Source organism: Perissodus microlepis, chromosome 23, assembly GCF_051167445.1.
Source record: "Perissodus microlepis isolate ML-2025 ecotype Zambia chromosome 23, ASM5116744v1, whole genome shotgun sequence".
NCBI classification, from domain to species: Eukaryota; Metazoa; Chordata; class Actinopteri; order Cichliformes; family Cichlidae; genus Perissodus; species Perissodus microlepis.
The window spans coordinates 36,884,632-36,905,090 of NC_140482.1; the positions used below are offsets into that span (position 1 = coordinate 36,884,632).

At 39.4% G+C, this 20,459-nt stretch overlaps 2 protein-coding genes across 8 annotated transcripts; both read left to right on the forward strand.

The window, feature by feature from the left end:
• Positions 1-1,712: 1,712 nt before the first annotated feature.
• On the forward strand, positions 1,713-8,748 carry LOC146362038 (cytochrome P450 2J4-like). Of its 2 annotated transcripts, none has more exons than XM_084921185.1 (9): positions 1,713-1,913; positions 2,407-2,566; positions 2,660-2,809; positions 3,045-3,205; positions 4,503-4,679; positions 4,776-4,914; positions 5,103-5,290; positions 7,586-7,727; positions 8,226-8,748. In XM_084921185.1, the coding sequence occupies exons 1-9, from the start codon at positions 1,713-1,715 to the stop codon at positions 8,399-8,401; spliced, it is 1,494 nt and encodes a 497-aa protein (XP_084777311.1). In that variant the 3' UTR covers positions 8,402-8,748. The 2 variants fall into 2 exon arrangements, with proteins under 2 accessions (XP_084777311.1, XP_084777312.1); XM_084921186.1 differs by having other exon boundaries at positions 2,407-2,543; positions 2,660-2,790.
• Positions 8,749-9,704: 956 nt separating this feature from the next.
• il23r (interleukin 23 receptor) lies at positions 9,705-20,412 on the forward strand. Of its 6 annotated transcripts, XM_084921152.1 has the most exons (19): positions 9,706-9,814; positions 9,982-10,092; positions 10,213-10,314; positions 10,452-10,553; positions 10,960-11,089; positions 11,266-11,432; positions 12,009-12,132; positions 12,213-12,379; positions 12,773-12,909; positions 12,997-13,198; positions 13,311-13,393; positions 14,062-14,260; positions 14,347-14,550; positions 14,843-14,941; positions 15,095-15,250; positions 17,804-17,944; positions 18,107-18,194; positions 18,644-18,734; positions 19,706-20,412. In XM_084921152.1, the coding sequence occupies exons 4-19, from the start codon at positions 10,493-10,495 to the stop codon at positions 20,354-20,356; spliced, it is 2,700 nt and encodes an 899-aa protein (XP_084777278.1). In that variant the 5' UTR covers positions 9,706-9,814; positions 9,982-10,092; positions 10,213-10,314; positions 10,452-10,492; the 3' UTR covers positions 20,357-20,412. The 6 variants fall into 6 exon arrangements, with proteins under 6 accessions (XP_084777279.1, XP_084777275.1, XP_084777280.1 ...); XM_084921153.1 differs by having other exon boundaries at positions 9,705-9,814; positions 9,982-10,314; positions 10,452-10,520; XM_084921151.1 differs by having other exon boundaries at positions 9,982-10,314.
• The last annotated feature ends 47 nt before the right edge of the window (positions 20,413-20,459 follow it).

Genomic DNA, 20,459 nt, shown 5'->3' on the forward strand with positions numbered 1-20,459 from the left:
CTCAATGCCACAAACTCCCAAACATTTAGCTTCCAGTTTTCGTTATGGCAATTAGCACAACCATGTTAGTGAAGCCTCCAAAGGTTTTTTGTCAATTCCAGGTTGATTGAATTTAAAGTCTTGCATAAGCTCCACTATGCTAAGACTTAACAAAACATTTGGCACTGTCTCCCCCATGTGTGACAAATGTGGTATTGCAAAAGTGTCAGTGTCACACATGTTGTGGTCCTGTCCAGATATATTTGGCTTACCCAAACAGTATGGTGTGTTCATTAACCTGGACTGTAATCTGGAGATATTTGGCTACTACGATGGGACAAGAGCACTCCCATTTAATCATAGACAACCTCTGAGGGAAGGCATCATTGCTGCTAAAAATATTCATTTTGCTGACTTCATTATTTATCTCCTTGGTTGGGTTTTTGTATTTAAAAAAAAAAGGATAATGAGCATAGACATCCGGTCACTGTATGACAAACCACAATTCTGCTAATTTGAGTCACAGAACTAGATGTTTCACTGAACTTACAGGAGAAAAACAAACCAAAACCTTGATTCTAACACCTAGGAGTGTAATCAGGGTTTTATCTGGACTTTGGGCTGGGTTATATACAGTTTTTCTCAAATGTTAAAACACAAAAGCCAATCCTGTAACCCAAATGACCAGTAGTCTAAACACATTTACTAAATGTAGCCACCATATTCCAGTACCATAAACACATGTCACATGAAGACACAATTCACAAAACACGACCCTCTGTACTCATAAATCTAAACACATTTTTCCTTGCTAAAACACATGTTGCAAAACAACTCTGCTCATATTCTCAAATGAAAGCCCATGTGATGCAAAATGCTTGCCACAGTCACCAATCTTTGAACACAGGGAACACACCTGGCGTCAGTCACTACACACAACGACTCAAAATTGAAGACACCTGTTGCTAATGATGTGACCCCACCTATAAAAGCATAGTTTGGTGAAGATGCCAAACAATCACAATGGATTCGCCATTCCAGGGCGTTTTTCCCGCGGTGCCTAGCAAGGGACAATATAGCCTGTGATGTGGATGAGGTGATGTGGCCCAATGCAGCTCGGCGACATGATGCCGCACAGTGACTGTGTGTAATACTGTAAAAAGACCGTGTAGACAATAAAAAAGACTTCACACCCTGATCATGTTTCCGAGAGTACTGTTGTGTGCGATAGATTCTGTTTTTGCATTGAGTTGTGTTACAGTAGTGTACGTACATGCAGGATGTTTTTATAGATTTATAGTCTTCATGTGAAACTCACAAATCTAAATGCCTAATCCTCTGCAGGGTTCTATGACGATCCGTTACTGTACAGTTTATAAAAATATGCATTGGCAGTTATGAACCAAAGAACCTTCGCACAAATTGAGCATTGTGTTTTCAATTGTTTTGCTGTAGTGTGTAATGCTGTGTATAGTGTTTACAGTTTTGACAGCTTCGAGCTGCTCTCTTGGTGTGGGAGTTTGAGTTTTGCAGTGGGAAGGTGTGGTTGTGTTTATGTAGCTTTAGAGAAGGGTGTTGTGTTTGGACATTGGGGGACCTGGTGGTAACGTTTGTGACATGTGTTTTAGCATTTAAGAAAAACTGTAATATTCTGTCCCTCTAGCTGAATGCACTTTGTTTCCAGTGGGTCAAAGTGAAAACACTGAGTTACTTTTGCATAACAGAGTAAAGCTATGGAGACAATATACAGCGTGCTTGGCCTGGAGTGGATTGACGGCAGGAGCATTTTACTATTTGTGTGCGTTTTCCTGCTTCTGACTGATTTTTTGAAGAACCGAGTGCCAAAAAACTTTCCTCCTGGACCGTGGGCTCTTGCTTTCATTGGTGATCTTTGGCATATCCAACCTGCCAGGCTTCACTTGCAGTTTGCAGAGGTATCTTTATTGCTGTGTAGTCGAAAATAAAGGGTCAGAAGCATAAACAACACTCAGAGATATCACACTGCACTTTTTGCATATTGATTTAAGTAAATCTGTAAATGTGAGGGGTTTTTTTTAAAAAAAAAAAAAAAGTCCTAAACATGTCAGGTAAATAGTAAATTATTAACTTAAATGCAAGATAACCAAACTGAACTCTATTCCAGATTCCCCTTTGTTGTCTTTGCTGGAGGTCGGGGTGGGGGGGACAATATTGATACATGCTATTAATTTTATATTGTTGATTAAGTAATTTGTCCTCAAGATTTTACAAAAGGGTAACTGAAAAATCCAACCAGCATTAGAAATGATACTTTGAAATAGATTTCAGCAGCTGATAAGAAACAGTTAAACTTGGGGGTTAAAACTGAAATGGGCAATCACATGACAGTGACTTCTTAAAAAATATGTCCACTCAGTGGTCAACCACAATGTCAATGCCTGTGTTCAGTTTGCAGAGAAGTATGGAAACGTTTTCAGCCTGCGACTATTTGGTGGAAGAATTGTGGTCGTGAATGGCTACAAGTCTGTGAAAGAGGCCTTGGTACAAAAAGGAGAAGACTTAATTGATCGTCCTGTCATACCTATATTTGAACTAACAGGAAACAGAGGTGGAGTTGGTTGTATTTTCATATTTGAAGTTGAACAACATCAGACTCAATTTACACCATTTTGGAGTTAATGTTTCTGTATGTTCCTAAAAGGTCTTGTGATGTCAAATGGTTATCCATGGAAGCAACAGAGGAGATTTGCTCTTCACACTCTCAGAAACTTTGGTCTGGGCAAGAAAACCCTGGACTTATCCATCCAGCAGGAGTGCCAGTACCTCATAGAGGCTTTTGCAGATAAGCAAGGCACAAAAAAATTAACTCACACTACCTTCAACTTTGAAGACAAACGCATGCACCAACAGCTACATACATTGTGTACTTAGGTATCATGACACCTGTTGCATGTGATTCGTGTAACATGCGTTGTCCAGTGACTCATCATATTTGATGTTTTGTTTGTGATGTTTTGGGTCCCAATTTTCTTTATTATTATGACACGATGCAAGGGTTCCTCAGTCTTTTTTTCTGTATTTTATAGGAAAGCCCTTTAATACCCAGTCACTGATAAACAACGCTGTGTCCAACATCATCTGCTGTTTGGTGTTTGGGAATCGATTCGACTACACTGACAAGGAATTTCAGTCTATTCTCCAGAAATTCAACAAGATTATGCATTTACAGGGAAGTTTGTCAGTACAGGTGAGAATACATCCAATAATTTTATTCATAACTGGATTTTATTCTGTAACTAAAATGTGTTTAATTTGAAACATTGCCGAAGAAATTTTATTGAAAACGAATACAGTAATGTTAGACTACTAAAACTAAAAGGTGCGTATTCAAACTATGAGTCATGTAAATGTACACAAATATTATTGTGTGAAATCTATTTTATGAGTCAAAGGTAAAAGTACTGATCTGGCACTAAAATTGTCCGTGTTTCTGATATTGTTAAAATTAACCAGTTGTATTTTTGCTGCAATTGTAGGATCCATAGTATAAAAGTTTACACAGTCACCAAACAAGCAAAAGATTATTTTATGTTTGAAACATAAATCCCATTGAAGTTGCATAAATAAGGACATCCGACTTAAAAATCAGCTAAATCAGTCAACAAGCAGCCAACAGTAGCTTTATTTCCAATCCAAAAATTTCTGTATGACATGAAACTGTTGTTTCTAGTTAAGGGGAAGTTCTAACTACTTTATGTTTAGTTAGATTAGGCAATTGAATTCAGCTCTATTTTCAACACTAAATCAACAGTCGCCTCCAGGTGCTTTATGTTGTGAGGTAAAGACCCCTACAATAATACAGAGAAAGCCCCAAAAGTCAGATGATCCTCTATGAGCAAGCACTTGGTAACAGTGGGAAGGAAAAACTCCCTCTTTACAGAAACAAATCTCAGAAAGAACCAGGCCCAGGGAGGGGCAACCACCTGTTTACATTGCCTTACTCTAAACCTACTCACCCACCCCTGTTGCTTGTCACGTGTTTTCATGGTCTTACGATGTGAAGATTCATGTGCTTCTGTGCTGAGGAGTTTTTGTTTTCTGTTCTCATACTGATCCCCTATCAGGAGCTCAGTCTGAGTACAGTTCTCTTTTTTTCTCCTCCACTGCCCTTTTGTCTCGTACATTTCATTGTTTTTCTTTACGCTACCTGTTCTGACCTGTCTCCCCAATGTGATTTTTGTTTAATGTATGTATGGTTGAAAATCTCCCGTGACCGGTTGGGGGTGACTGGAGGGAGGACAAAATATACATTAAAGGACTAGTGTGGGGAATCTGAAAGGAGGTCAAGAAATTTATATCTTCACTTCTTAAGAGAAAAGAAAAACAACCTCAGTTCTTGTTTACATCTCCTTGTGTTTTGAGGTCTAATATTTCATGACATTTGAAGTATAGTAGGGGTTTCCAAATATCTGTAGTTCTTGAGTTATCTGGTGTAAAAGCCAGTAGTCAACAGGTGTACCTGAAACTGTCTTCGAACTCTGTAGATGTACAACACAATGCCCTGGCTGATGAAGTGGATTCCTGGATCTCACAAGGAAATATTATTTCTGGTGCAACAGTTAATAGAGTTTGTAAAGGTCAAGATCAATGAACACAAAGAAAATATTGACCCTTCATCACCAAGAGATTACATTGATGCTTTTCTCATAGAAATGGGAGAGGTGAGTGAAGTGCTCCTTGTCTGTTGTCTACATTTCTAATAAAATGTGTGATTTGTTACCATGTAACACATTTTTGCTCCTCTCTCGCACTTATAGAAGGAGAACAAAGAATCTGGTTTTGATTTACAAAATCTGTGTTTTTGCGCTCTGGATCTTTTTGGTGCTGGAACTGAAACTACAACCACTACTTTACACTGGGGACTGCTTTATATGATCTACTACCCTGACATACAAGGTGTGTTTATGAATCACATCCACCTTTACTACATATTTTCTAATCAATTTGCCATCTCTTTATATTCTCAGGGGGTCCCTAAGAGATCATATGTATTGTGAGAGGATGTGTGTAGGATGTGTAAACTTTCCCTGTAAGTCATCTATGCTGCACACAGACTCACATTGTTTCCTGTTTTCACTGTGCAGAGAGAGTCCAGGCTGAGATAGATGCTGTGGTTGGTTCATCCAAACAGCCCTCTATGAGTGACAGAGAAAAAATGCCCTATACTGATGCTGTCATTCATGAGATTCAGAGAATGGCCAACATCATCCCCCTCAATTTGGCTCACATGACAAGCAAAGACACCACACTGGATAACTACGCAATCCCAAAGGTATACAGCCCACATGTTGTTTCCCAGTTGAGGTTTTTGTCATTTTTTGAAATGACCTATCCTTTTATCAGATAATTAAGAATGTTTTTAGACAGATTAAATGTAATAATAATAATCAAAACCGAAAACATGCTGGGAATTTGGGTATTTCACTTAAAATACTAGAAATCCTCCTTTATACGCCAACTCTAGAGGCGTATAAATATATAAATACATTATCTCAGGAACTTCTTTAAGTTTCTTGAAGATTTTTCACCTCTCATCTGAGAAGCTTCTGGTGGAGAGTCCCGGATTTAAGCCCTATTAGGAATGTCCCTTAAGAGGGTCACTGGCCCACTATTGATCATCTGCCTAATCACATGAGCCAAAGGTCTGAAGTACACTAGGATGAGGTGTTTGGAGAAGACTCTCCTGAGTTTCTCTGATAAAGGGATGATAGGAGATGACAGTGCTGACAATGCTATTCTGTTTTCCTTCTGTTTCTCCCTAGTTGATGTCTGACCTTTTTTACAGTATCTTTGCTGATTCGATAACCACATGCTTTAAGAGCGTTCGTTATATCTGTGTGCTCCTTCTCTTTCTGTTGTGGCTTGGAGGGAACGTTTTCTGCCCCGTGTTGCAGGATCCTTCACGAAACTTAGAGAAGTCCAGTCACTTTTCCTTCCAAGTGCACTAGATTACCATAACCTGGATGACTGACAACCTTCACAGACATAAATACATTATATTGTCAAAAGTAATTACTTACTCATCCAAATCACTAAATCAAGGTCTTTCTGGGACTTCCATGGCCACAGGTGTATAAAATCAGGCACCTTAGCATGCAGACTGCTACTACAAACATTTGTGAAAGACTGGGAGCTCTCAGGAGCTCAGTGAATTCCAGCGTGGTACCGTGATAGGATGTCACCTGTGTAACAGGTCCAGTCATGAAATTTCCTCATTACTAAATATTCCACAGTCAACTGTTAGTGGTGTTATAACAAAGTGGAACCAATTGGGAACGACGGCAACACAGCCATGATCACATAGTGGGGGCCAGCGGATGCTGAGGCGCACAGAGCACAGAGGTCGTCAAATTTCTGCAGAGTCAAACAATCAATCACTACAGACCTCCAAACTTCACGTGGCTTTCAGATTAGACCAAGAGCAGTGCACAGAGAACTTGATGGAATAGAGCTGCAGCTGCAATCTTGACATCACCAAGAGCAAAGGAAACCCAACAGATGCACGCTGCGAAAAGCACGCTGCCACTGGACTCCAAAGCAATGGATACGTGTTCTCTGGGTGTGTCAGGTGCCAGCATTGTGCCAAGTGTAAAGTTTGGTGGAGGGGGGATTATGGTGTGGAGCTGTTTTTCAGGAGTTGACCTCGGCCCCTTAGTTCCATTCAAAGGAACTCTTAATGCTTTAGCATACAAAGAAATTTTAGACAATTTCATGCTCCCAACATTGTGAGAACAGTTTGAGGTTGGATCCTTCATGTTCCAATATGACTGTGCACCAGTGCACAAAGCAAAGCCCATAAAGACACGGATGAGCAAGTTTGATGTGGAAGAACTTGATTGGCCTGCACACATTGGCCTATAGATAGAAAACCTTTGGGATGAATTAGAGCAGAGATGGCAGGCCAGGCCTTCTCGTCCAACATCAGTGTCTGACCTCACAAATATGCTTGTAGAAGAATGGTCAATAAATCCCATGAACACACCTTTAAACCTTCTGGAAAGTCTTCTGAGAAGTGTCCAAGCTGTTATAGCTGCAAAGGTTGGGCCAACATCATATTAAACTTTATGGATTAAAGATGGGATGTCACTCTACTGTAGCACAGGATGACAAGTTCCAACATTCGAGGAGGGCTCAGAGTAGATTGCTACTCCTACCTGTCAAAAGGAGCCAGTATAGGTGGTTCGGGCATCTGTAGGATCTGTAGTACTGAGTGATGTGTCTTAGGCATGCCCTGTCAGGAGAAGGCCTCGGGGTAGACCCAGGACAGAGATTATGGATGGATGGATAATTGTGTAATGTGACACAATAATCCATTTAATAGCCCTGCTCTTTAGTTATAGGAATTAGCTTCTTCCATGAGCTGATTTTCCACCAACTAGCAAATTAACACAATTAACAATTGCACATTTTATTATTTTTGCCATTTTTAAGTTTCTAAATTCTTGAGAATTCTTGATTCTGTCCAAAACTTTGTTTCAAAACTTGCATTAGAAAGAAACTAGTAAAATACTAAAAACACATTAAATAACAGTTAAAATAATCATTTACTTCAATTGTATTTTTTCAGGGTACCATAATCATAACTTTACTGCACTCGGTCCTGTGTGATGAATCGATGTGGGAAACTCCACACACCTTCAACCCTCAACATTTTCTGGACCAGGATGGTAAATTCAGGAAGAGAGAAGCCTTTATGCCTTTCGCTGCAGGTTAGTCAGTAGTTACTCCACATATCCTGTAACACAGTTGCATGTTTTTTAGGGGTATGTGTTTTATGGGGCACTATAAAATGTTATAGCTTCGTGGAACACCAGAAAGGGTTCAGATAGGAAGCAAAACACCAGTTTTCCCACAAAGACTCTGATCTGTTGAAGACCTTCCCTGATTGAAGTGCATATGCATATGCAAATTTCATAGCATTAAACTTTAACCTGCCGGGTCCCTAGTACAAAAGGTGTGCATTTTTTTTTTGCTGGCACCCTTCTTCTAAATAAAGAAGAGTATTTCCAGTAATGTGTCCCGTTGTGTGCTACACATGAGATATGGCAAGTTTAGCCAGTGTCCTGAAATGCTTTCCCCAACATTTTACAGACTTCATGTGTGAAAATAAGTTTTGTATGCTAGGTTTGTTTTCCCAGAACTACAAAAATATCTGTGAATTAAGTGTCCTTGTGAATGAAATCACTCAACTTCTGGTGTATTCGTAGGTAAGCGCGTGTGTCTTGGGGAACAGCTAGCCAGGATGGAGTTATTCCTGTTCTTTACCTCCCTCCTCCAGAGATTTTCATTCACTGCACCTGCTGGAGAGCAGCCCAGTCTGGAGTTCAAGTTGGGAGTAGCTCGGGCCCCCAAACCTTATCGCCTCTGTGCTGTACCACGATAAAGCAATAAATGGCACATAAAATGCCATGTTTCTTTGCATGTATCTTTATCTATCTCAAATTTGAGGGTATAGTTTTTTCAGGAAGGAGGGCTTTCTGCAATCTAAAATATTCAAGTGTGCAAAAATAAATAAAACAAAGTCCTTAAAAGAAATCACTGGTATGCAATTTCCTGCAGTCGCTTCCTCTGCACATTGTCTTTGTAGTTAAAACGCGACGTGCTTGAATAAACTGTATGTTTCTCATTCAAACCGCTATTTGTTAAATTTCACACTGTGGTTTTATTCTGAGGTTTGGAAGTTGGAAAAAAACACTCAACGCGCCGCTCTTTACTGTCGCTCTCTGTCTATTAAAATCACTGTAGTTTAAAGATTGATTATTAAAAAAAAAAAAAAAAAGTTGTGGAGCTTAAAGTTTATGTAAAAGAAAATGAAATGTCAATAAAAGGTTGAATCATTTAAAAATTTGTGTATTTTTTTATTTATAGTATTTGTGTTAAGAATACCAAATTCTGTCATGTCACTTGTGAAAAGTCACACTTTCAGAGAGTTTCTGAATTTGAACCATGAGCATGAAGGAGTATTAATTCTGAAAACTGCCTTAAACCTCAAGCCACCTTTATCTCACGAACATGCACCCCGTCAAACTTCTGGGTTTTCCCTGTAAACCGTTTGAAGTTACAGATGGAAAATATCTTGTGAAAGAAAATCACAAAAGCCAAGATAGAGAGAGACTTTTAAACAGTTGAGGCTGAAGTACTTTGCGGGACTACAAACGCTAGCAAACGGGCTCAGTGAGAAAAGATATTGGAGTGTAAATCGATTTCTCTAAAGAGTTCTCTGTAAGTTTCTTTTAAAAATTTTCTAAAACACATTTAAGATCCAGGATGTGTTTAATTTCCATGTCACTGAGCAGTTTTCTGTTATGTCATTTTTTTTTTTTTAATCTTTATAACCTTGATTATGTAAGTCTGTCCTTCAGCACATTTTGACTTATTGTGTCAGGATAAGTACAAATTCAAATAACCAAGTTGTCAGCGTGCTTTTCAAAGTAAAATGATTGATGTCACCGTGTCGCTTGCTCGGTTGACCACTGGATTATGTGCCAGCAGCAGCATGTTTAATGAGAGCAGATGTTGAGAACACTGATGTTTCACGTCAACAGAATCGTTGTGGTGATGAAAAACAGGCAACAGAAGTAGGGCAACAAACTACTCAAAAAAATGATCAAAGTTTCTGCATTTGCCAGAATACCACAAAACTAGGTCACTGGCCTCTTTAAGACATTTCACTCCCATGAAAGAGATCACTTTAGTCAGGTGCTCCTCACACAGCAAGTCGTCTGACGATCGATTCACAGCAAAAGCCTTTTTGGATGGTATCTTGATAAGAAAACCCAGACAGGATGAAGTTCTGGTGAGCGTTATCTAAATCTTTCACCTATATGTCGAAAGTGATGGTATGTGCAGTCTTTGAGAGACAAAAACATACAGAGAAACACGTTACAGTCGTTGATCGCTAGGAGACTCTCCCTGTGGGATAATGCAGTTTTTTTCTCTCCCTATTCCTGTCCTGTCTTTCAGGTTCTGCGTGCCGCAGGTGAGTAGCGATAAGGCTCGTTAGCCACCGGACCAAAACTAACGTGTCCCAACAGGCTGCTGGCAGCGAAAGAATTGAAAGTTAACATGCTTGACGTGAGGAAATACTTAATCTCAGTTCATCTCAGTTGTGTCAGCAGGATAGAACATTGACAGGAACGTGTTTTCTCTTATCTGCCACGGTGTTGTGACGCTTGTACTTGTTAATGTTATCAGCTTCAAGCTTGCACTGGAAAGGATGAGACATTCAGTTAAAAGCTCTTCCTCCGCCTCATGTTAGGCAGCTCACTCCAGTGCTCCCGCACGCAGATGACTGAGGTAGGCTTTGAAGATAATTTTGTGAAAGGAAATTTCTTTTAAGTGATTCATAAGAAGTAAGAAATCTGTCATTTTTCATTTTGTTTCCTAAAAAAACAACCTGTTTTTCTTCTCTTCTCATTTCTTTGTTTTTACAGCTGCTGAAGGGGTTCTTCGGGATTCAGAAAAATGAGCTGAGATGACTGTCTCCTCAGTCATTTCGAGATGTATTATTGTACTTCTTACTTTTTCTATCAATTGTGAGTGTTACAGGTTCCAGCTATTTAAAAAAAAAAACACCGCCATTACTCTGTTTCTGCTTACTGAGATCCCTTATCACACTTTGGTAGCTCTTGTGGTTTTGAATTGTAACCCTTGCTTCGGCTTTTACCACAACTTCAACCCAAGTGTTTCAGTAATTAAATTAGCAGATACATAGTCATGGAAAACACTTTTACTTTGTCTGTTCTTGGCATTCCTTCTTGCACAAAGAGGATTTTTTGGGATCTCCCACTCACATATTACAGCCAGTGAATGTAATGATCCACTTGGTATTTATAGTAAATGGGTTTTGCTATACATTAGGTATTTATTGGCATGGTCTAAAATTCACTTTCTCGACTAATGCTGTGGGGAAAACTTCATGTATTTGTCTTTTCCGGACAGACTTCCCTCTTCTGCCTGTTGGCTGCCAACAAGCGATCACTACTGGGTACCTGGTTGTAGAGCCAGCTCCACTCTTTCTCATGGGCTCAAATCTGACGGTGTACTGCCACACCGATAAATGTGATTGGAGGTGGGAATCAGAACAATGCTACACAGTATTCTGCCATGCATGAAAATCTCCCTGCTGTGTTTGTAGCTATCAGCTTTATTGGATCATATTTGATAACAGAAAATTAGTTTTTAGACTTCTTGTCCCTCTCCACCAGTTAGGAAATGATAATTAAAAGTTTTCTTTTTTACATGCAGTGCCAAGATATACATGGTGCTAAATAGCAAGCCTGTGGATAAATGGGAGAGAATCAACTGCACTACAGTGAAATTCTATCTGCCCAGCATATGGATCCCACTGTCTGCAGCGATCTGCAGTAATCATATGCATTGGGTTGTCAATGGAGTGGATCTACGAGCTGGCCGTATGTACAGTTTACAGCAGCTGCAAAACAAAATTTGTGTGCAAATGCAAAAAATAGAAAGAGAGAGTAAGACACAAATTTACAACACTGCCTATAAAAGTGGCATAATAGTAAGAAAATGCAGTGGGGTTGTAGGTAAACTTGGTTTGCAGCAAGCTAAATAAATCACAATTGTTGTTTTTTGTTTTTCACTGCTGTCTGTTACGGCTGATGTTGAGCAGAACTTGGAGGCTGGGTTATTGGAACATAGTTTCTTTTTTATTTATTAATGTTTCTTGTAGAAGCTAACCAAACAGTACAAAATAAAAAATAAAAAAAAGCAAAGTGAAAGGTAAACCCATGGGTACCTTGTAGGAATGGGAGCAGACGTGCTCAAACTTTAGTTGCTAAAATAAATTTTTTAGGAGAAAGTATAAAATTATTGAAAATATGCATTTGCTAATATTTTACACTTTGAAATTTGTTTATAGAAGTGACACAGAAAGCAAATGACTAGTTTTCATTTTCCAGCAAATGTAAAAACTAAGGTCTGTTTTTTTGTTTTTTGTTTTTTGTTTCAATCGTGCGCTTTTAAAGTGCCTCCAGATAAACCTGACACTATAACATGTGAAACAGCAAAGAGCTCATCCTTAATAAACTGCTCGTGGACGAGGGGGCAGGAAACGTACCTCCCTACTCTCTACAACATTTCTGTAAACAGGTATGGTGTTATGATTTTGTTTTGTATTTTCTTGTTTATCCAAATCTCATGGTTTGATTTTTTTAATGTTTTATTTTTAGGGAAAATGGGAGTCAGATACGTCTATTTCAAATCCAGGATGCTGACAAAATCACCATACCACGAAGAATGTTTGATGAAAACACTACATACCTGATCATTATCACTGCTTCCAACCACTTTGGAACATCACAGTCCGATCCAGTCGTCCTACATGTGAAGGACATAGGTAAACCTGTGCTTCTGCAATACTTACACAGATCTTGAATTTGAATACTTGAATACTATTGAATTTTTTTTTTCACTTGTTAATTTCATTCTCTTTCTTTTTTTTATTAGAGTCATATGGTTTCTCGAGAAATGTGTCATCACCTGATGTATCATTTTTAGAAAGTTTTTTTTTTATGGTCACAGTTTGACTAATTTGACCTTCTTATCAGCAAACTGTTTTTCTGTTTGTGTAATATTTCTTTGAAGAGAAATTTACCTACGCCCTCGGAGGAGCTCTGTCACTATTTCAGTAAACTTTAATTGCCCAGAATTTCTGTGCCATTACAGAATATGTAGCTGTTTCTGTCTCTATCATTTGTGTGCACTATATTTGGTTTCCTTTGTCTTGCAGTGATTCCTGATCCACCTATTATTATGCAGATACAGTTTCCGAGCAATTCCGTAGCAGCCACATTGCAATGGAAAAGCAATGAATCCTCGGTTTATCTCAGACCTCATGTCATGCTGCGCACAAACAACACTTCCTGGGTAAAGTTTTATTAACTGTGGGGGTTTTTTACAGCAAAAGCCTCTATCTGGCAGCATGAAGTTGATCTAATCTCTTAATGTTTTTAGGAAATGAGAGCGGGCGTGGAACTCGGTAAGAATCTGATACGGGTAGATAATCTAACACATCTGACTGAGTATGAGTTCCAGATGAAAATATGCAACACAGCGCCTGTGCTGACACATACCAACGCAAGTAGTATTACCGCCAGAAAAGCATTGCTTTGCAGCAAATGGAGCCCGTCTGTGAGGAAAAAAAGCCCCGGAAAAGGCAAGCTCACTGTTCTTGCTTATCATAAGACAGATGCAATGTAAATGTGATGATATAAAAATTTGTTGTTTCTAATTCATAGCCCACAACTTATGGTCTACCCTCCCCTCAGGTCCATCCCAGAAGTTGCAAGTTTGGAGGAAGGTGGAGAGGCAGGGGACAGACGGCCAGAGGAACGTGACTGTTTTGTGGAAGGTAATAAGTTATGGCCACTCATGAGCCCTGGCTTTTGTTGTTATGCTGACAATTATGAATCCCAAACATCCATCAAATACAAGAAATGTTTTTTATAATGCATCAGTTTGGTTATAACACAGAAAGCCTTCACTGCTGATTGGTTAAAAGGAATCATTTATCATTTTGTAAATTGCAACCATTTGATTTTCTGCTGAGACCTACATGAAAGAAAAAACTTTCTCTTGACAGCAACTTCCTGCACAATACCTGACCACAGAATAATCTAACACAAAGCCTGTCTTCTGGCAGCAGTAATTTCAATTTATACGGTAAAATGAAAGTGGTGTCAGACCTCTAATCTAACTTTTGGATAATAAGCAAGTAACTGTATTTCAGACTGGCAAACTATATTACTATATTACTAAAAATGAGTAATTTAGGAGTGGAGGTAGAATTTCAATTTCATTTCAGTTCTAATTTTTTATCCATCACAGCAAAGTGCAAAGAAATATAACAGCCTCTTGGCTAATGCTAAACAAGGGACAATTGCAAACAGGAAATGCCATCCTCTGATCAGAGGTTTTACAGACACCAGCTAAATTATTTTACATAATGCGCAACCCTAAAGAACTTAATCTGCAAATGACAAATGTAAATATTAAGTGATGACTGGATTTCTTTCCCAGCCTCTACCACGAGAGGATTTCAGTGGCAAGGTGATTGAGTATGACATCTTTCTGGATAATGGTCAGAAGCTTAAAACCTGTGCTGCCGAGTGCATCCAGTGTTCAGTTCAGCTACCAGCAGAGGTTAGCAGCCTGAGCATCAGTGCGGTCACCACATATGGAAAGTCGCCACCAGCTGATGTAATTCTCAGACAATCAGGTATAGCAATACTGCACACAGAAGATTAAAACAAAAGTACGGTTAAGTTGTGGAGAAAATGAACACTAAATGTCTTCACTGTTCAGGTGTCCCTGGATCTCTTCTGATCAAATTGAGCCCTACTGCTGATTGCAGTGCTGTGTTTGTTTTCTGGTCGTGGACAACAGGAAACTACCCATCGACACAGGAGGAAGAACTGCGGTATTACGTGATAGAAAGGTCAAATGTATCTGGAGAAGGGCTGTGGTGGCAAAAGTTGGCCAAAGATCTAAACAGCACATCAATCACAGGTAGACTCACCACTGAGCCACTAGGGAATCTGGCTGTCCACATACGAACAGCAAAATATTGCATCACATAAATACAAATTTAAATCTATGAAATGATATAAAGACACCAGGGCTTTAAATGAGAGAAAACAGTGGCCTCTTGTGGCCATTTGTTGTATTACACCAGCACAAGCACAGAATGCAGATGATGGTCTTTATATACCTTAGGTCTGTGTTTTTGAACTAATCTTCATATTTGCAAAATAAATAATATATTTTAATATAATGTAGTTTTTTTCTGGCTTTGCTTCAGGTTTGGCTCCAGGTGTGAGGTATAACATCTCTCTGTATGCTGTGACCACCAGAGGAGTCAGTGCTCCATCATCCATACTGCTCTACTCCAAAGAACAGAGTAACACTTCTTCAGATTTTTTTTTAAGAGAAGTTTATTTCTACATTTTTGAAGATATTTTAAGCATGTGCTAGATTTTGTGAATCTATACCTGGGCTTCAGGAAACACTTACCGTACCCAACACGTAGTCTTTGCATCACTGTGTGTTTCAGAGCCACTTTCTGGTCCAAGCCTCTCTGTGCTGGCCCACGAGGCCAGACGCATCCAGATCCAGTGGGAGGAGCTGCCCGTAAACCAGCAGAGGGGTTTCATCACAAAGTACAACATCTATTGCAAAACACTGGAATCCAAAGACAAAGAATTAAATAGTGAGTATCAAACTGTATATGCCAATTGATGGGATGGGCATTTTTTCACAATCAGCTGTTTGACGAAAAAACATCATATTAACTGATAAATTGAGAAACCGAAACAGACATTTATTGTAGCGGTAAGTGAAAATTGGTAGGTTGTCTATAAACATTATCGGGTCACCTTATTTATCCTTTTAAGGCGGGTCCAAAATAAGTACCTTGCATGCTTTGGTGTGACAGAAAAAGTTTAGTTATATGAGCAGGCTGTCGCTTTAAAGAAAAAGTCTAACTTTTTTTTTTTTAACACATGTTTTTCAGCTGCTTTTTCAGATCAGTATAAACACATGTTGATTTGCACTGAAAGTTTAGAGGAACCACAACTTTGCGCTGTGTTTCCTGTTCTTCTACATCACGAGCCCTGCCTTTTATGGGGCACATGTAGGCATACGTTTTGTGTCTGTATTCCACCTAGGTCAGACAAAGTCCTCCTGTGGGCGCACATGTGTGGGAAATTTATGTATGCAATAGTAAATTTATGTAAGCATAAATTGTGTCTCAGCAGAAGACTTGTGTTACAAAATGGAAAGTGTGCAACCAGGATTCCATCGATACTCCCCTCCCACAAAGATGCAGTGCATCAGCAGGGTTTTTCACCTCTCGCTTCCAGTAATGTCATGAATTTGAAATGTTAAACTGCTGCATGTGGATTATGTAGCTATTATGTTAAAAATACTTTTTCAAAAAAGCTAAAAGGAGGGGACAGCATCACTGTCTAACATGACAAGAGAGCCGGTGGCTCTACTGACATTAGAAATGTTACAAACCTTTTTGGTAGTTTTCTCTGAAGTCCTACGCATTTTGTATCTATCTTAGATCACCTTGGTGATTGATTGTGTATGCCGAGATCTCACCTAAGAAAAAACAGTTGTTTGTCGTCATTTTCACAGAGTCTTCAGAGTTTTCTAGAACTGGCTTTGACCACAAACAGGAAGCCATGTGGCTATGTGCACAAATGCATCCGTAAACACAGTTACAAACCAGCCTGCTTTGTGCACTATTTTTGGAATGTCAGCTTTAAAGCACCTGAGAGCGCACATTCTGCTCTCTCAAATGTGCTACGTGCAGATACTAAATATCAGTGTTCTTTGAGGTATTTCCGATAATTACTTCAGTGATCTACTTTTGTCTTATGCCATTTTGCTCTATTACTCACATACTGTGCCAAAATATAACCTGCAGCCAGATCATGCTAAAATCTTTTATTGGTAGTTAATCCTCTTACACTGCACTGAAAGTTGCAGCTTACAAGAGAAAGTCATGTGGAAACTGGTGAGATCTTTGCACTCAGAGACAGTCATGATCTGACTCAATGTTCACTATCTCTGTTTGGTAGAAACGTTTAACTGCAAATGATCTGCACAAACACACCAATACATGAGTGGAAAAATACTGGTTAGAAAAAGTTTGATGGGATTGTGGCTTCAAAAGAGGAAAAAGGATCAGACTGACGTTTGGCCAGTGAAGTCCTTAACAAGTGAAAGAGTCTCTTTGTTACAGATTTATCTTGTTTTTGCTTCATTTTCTGTTTTGCAATAATGTGCAAAAGTCTTGAGCGAACCCTCATTTCTCTCTATTTTTCTTGGAAAAATGAGAAATAGGTGCAGTGGCTTATTAAAGCATGTGCAAGCATACATGGAAATACAGTATAGAAGGCAAAAACAGAAAGAAAAACAGTTTTCTTTGAGTGTTTTCTGCCTTTTGTTCCGCTCTCTATCAAGATGATCCCGCACTGCTTCAGTAATGTTAAGGTTGGGGTTATGGGAAGGCTAAATCATGACTGATAGTGTTGTTGTTTGCAAAAAACTAAAACAAAAAACTGTTGTGTATATATTCAAGCTCAAGCTGGGCAAATTAAGCTAGCCACAGGCCTACCAGTCAACTATGGACAAATGATGTGGTTATTGCTATTTATTTTTATGTGCAATCAACACTTATGGGGACGTCATCAGTTTAATACACAAGGTCTGGCTAGACCACTAATCAAAACTGGTGTTTCAACAGAACTGAAAGTACTAGGGTGGCAAATTCCCCATCAGTAATTGAACCTGAAAATAAATGTTTACTCATAAGAAGTGTATTTTTTCCCAAAAACCAGGAAATTATTTTCACCAGTATCCATTGTTACAAGTGTACAGTCAGCAATCCACAGACACCCGCTTCCCAGAAAGCGTTGGTGCATCAGAACCATTTTTAACCTCAGTAGTTCAGCAGAGCCAAGCAGGTTTCAAGCAGCACATAGGCCACACATCCTATGATCATGCTTGTTGACAGTAGGCTGGAGGACGCTGACTAAAACCCCCAACTGATATGTTATCTTTACAAGAGGATGAGGCCAAAGAAGTAGTGAAGAAACAGAGGGATGGTCCATCTCATGCAAAAGAAGACACGTTGATGTTCAAATAGCAGCATTATGCCGGTCTTCTTCTTTGGCTGCATATTTTAAAGGCTACCTTAAAAATATTGTGCTTGCTTAAAAAAGAAATATCTCTCATTTGCTTCTCTACACAGAGACTGTGTCTGCACCTGGTCCAAGGCAGGAGTGGTTGAACTGTCCTGAAGGAACTGTGGTTCTGCAAATGACTGCATCCAACTCAGCAGGAGAAGGACCGCGAGGGCGCCAGATCTACTCTCAGCCTGCAGCTCCTCCAGGTCAATATTCTATTGCCACAAATACTAAAACATATTTAGGCTTTTAACTCTCCTTTTGTATTTTGAGGACAACTAACATCAAAATAATATTATTTTCATAACTCCTTTACAACTTGTCTGCTAAAAGAAAAAGTGTTGTCTTTCTTCTCTTGTCTCCTGTAGTTGGCCTGGTGGTTGTGTGTGTTTTCATCGTTACTATCTTCATTGCGATCATAGCCAACCTGATGTGCTGGAGATGCGTGAGGGAAAGGTATTAATCATTTATGCTCAAAATGAACAATTAAGCTCGAAACAACTGTTGTCCGACAGACACAAAACAAAACCTAACAGCCAAAGTATTTCTAAGGATACCACATCAGGACCTTAAGTTTTGTTTTACTAGTAACAGCGATGGATGCCATTGTGGTCGGCTTTATTAAAATGCCACAACGCAACATGAACAGATGAACAAGAAGCCACAGATTTAACACGAAGAGAAACTTAAACCAACACGTGTAGCCTACTAAATGTGGTCAAAGCACCCTTTCCCAATCTGGTGGTTTTACCTGCGGAGAGACTGATTTTGATTTGCAGTAGTAGACAGCTGTAGTAATACACGCATGCATCAGTTATATTGTCTAGTACCTCAGAGGCACAATAAGGAGGTTTTGTTGTAGCGTTTTAATCAAAAACTGAAAATCTAACTGTTTTCTGTCTTAGGATCAAACAGAAATGTATATCCTGGGGACCTGCCTGGCTAGTTGAAAACTTGCCAAAACCTGGACACAGTAATGCCATCAGACTATTGGAGGTAAACAAAGCAAGCATGTCCACTGAGATGACATTCATGCTCATCAACCACACACTGTACATAAAAGATGAATATAGCCACTATAACATGACATTTTGGTTTGTGAAGTCTGCATTTTAAAGCATCATGATACGCTTTAAAATATAACATTTCCAAAGTAGAATTACTGTGGCGATCACTTTAGTCTCTTTGTGACGTTTTTTGTCTCTGCTTTGTGCTTTTGGCTTAGCTAAATGCTAAGAGAAAGATCATAGAAAGATCATATCTTCATTAGGATAGGAATTTATAATAGTGTGTAGGGCTGTAGTAGGTAACGATCCCAACACTGATCACAACAAAGAGGGGAAATACCTCCCACACACACAAACATTTCATACAGCATGCAGTCAATTTGCATGAATGCATCTGATAGGCTGTTAGCATTTGTGGTGACTCTCAAAGTGGAGCCAATGAGAATCAACAAGTGATCAAATCAATAACTGATATCGATAATGGAATTAGAATCTCCACATTTTTCATTGTTCCCATTCCTAGTCCCAAGTAACGTAGCACTGGAGTCTAATAGTGTTAACTCACTTCTGAGGCCAGCCTTAGCGGATGCTCCCAAGTCCAGGAACTGCAGTTGTTGACCCTTGGCACGTATTGGCTTCATTATTCAGCCAAGGAGACTACATCTTACTGTCAGCATAATGACCAAAAGAGAAACATCAAGCAAATGAAACAACTCCACCAGTGCCAGCAAAACAAAGAAATCAGTTTTCCAGTTTTGAGCTACACTAAAAATAGCCTACTATTAGTTTCTAGACATTGCTAGCCTGAACTATCGTAGGAAGTCAATGCTACTTCCTGCTTTCGTTCTGAGAGATTTAGATACTTTGTCTTGATGACACACATAACTCTGAAACAATTGCATTGTATTTATCTCTCTAGGTCTAAGTATGGATTTGATTTGTTTGTTTTGTGGTCCACAGCACGATGGAGTCGAACCATTATTCTCGTGCACCCACAATGACCCTCCACTGTCCCCCATCACTGTCATCTCCCAGGAAGAGAGGGATGAAATCTACCCCAACATCCATGTTGAAGAGTCCCAGATTGGATCAGGACCACTCACAGTGAAAACACCTTTCCTGATGTCAGATACTGAGAAAATGCTTGTTGACAGGAGGCTCGAGCATGTTGGCTACAAACCCCAGATTGGCATGATGACTTCAGAAGAAGAGGAGGTGAATGAAGTGGAGGAGAAGCAGATGGACACTTCATTAAATGGGGAGGACGGCAGTTGTTCAAGTGTGTTTGAAGGATTACTGAGTGGCTTGTTGTTGAGTGTGGATGTGAATTCCTCTTATTCATCTCGGGAACGTACTCACGGCTTTTTGAATGATCGTCTGAGGCCTAAACCTCCTGAACCAAGCACAACATCTAGAGGCTTTCAGTTCTTACAACAACATAGAGGGACTGTGGATGAAGTAGAAACAGACTCTCCATCTCTGGACTTGCCACAGGATGAGATTATGACTCCTGACGCAGAAGACCCCAGCTTGTCTCAATGTACTGGAGAGATAATACTGTTTGGCGGTTACTTCCCTCAGATTGCTGCCGTCAGCAGTGATCAACTGTAGCATGGACGATGGGGACGACACAAAGGAAAAAAAGATAAACCTGCACTACAAAGAAAGCATTAGCAAACCACCTTATCGCTTGAAATGATGATTTCAGTAACTT

What these genes read in the sequence shown, in the direction of transcription:
- LOC146362038 (XM_084921185.1), top strand. Translation starts at nt 1,713, where the DNA reads ATGGAGACAATATACAGCGTGCTTGGCCTGGAGTGGATTGACGGCAGG. An exon ending in CTACTACCCTGACATACAAG is followed by an intron (nt 4,915 to 5,102) that starts GTGTGTTTATGA and finishes TTCACTGTGCAG; the next exon opens with AGAGAGTCCAGGCTGAGATA. An exon ending in ATAACTACGCAATCCCAAAG is followed by an intron (nt 5,291 to 7,585) that starts GTATACAGCCCA and finishes GTATTTTTTCAG; the next exon opens with GGTACCATAATCATAACTTT.
- il23r (XM_084921149.1), top strand. Translation starts at nt 10,833, where the DNA reads ATGATCCACTTGGTATTTATAGTAAATGGGTTTTGCTATACATTAGGT. An exon ending in ACCGATAAATGTGATTGGAG is followed by an intron (nt 11,090 to 11,265) that starts GTGGGAATCAGA and finishes TTTTACATGCAG; the next exon opens with TGCCAAGATATACATGGTGC. An exon ending in TGTAATTCTCAGACAATCAG is followed by an intron (nt 14,261 to 14,346) that starts GTATAGCAATAC and finishes TTCACTGTTCAG; the next exon opens with GTGTCCCTGGATCTCTTCTG.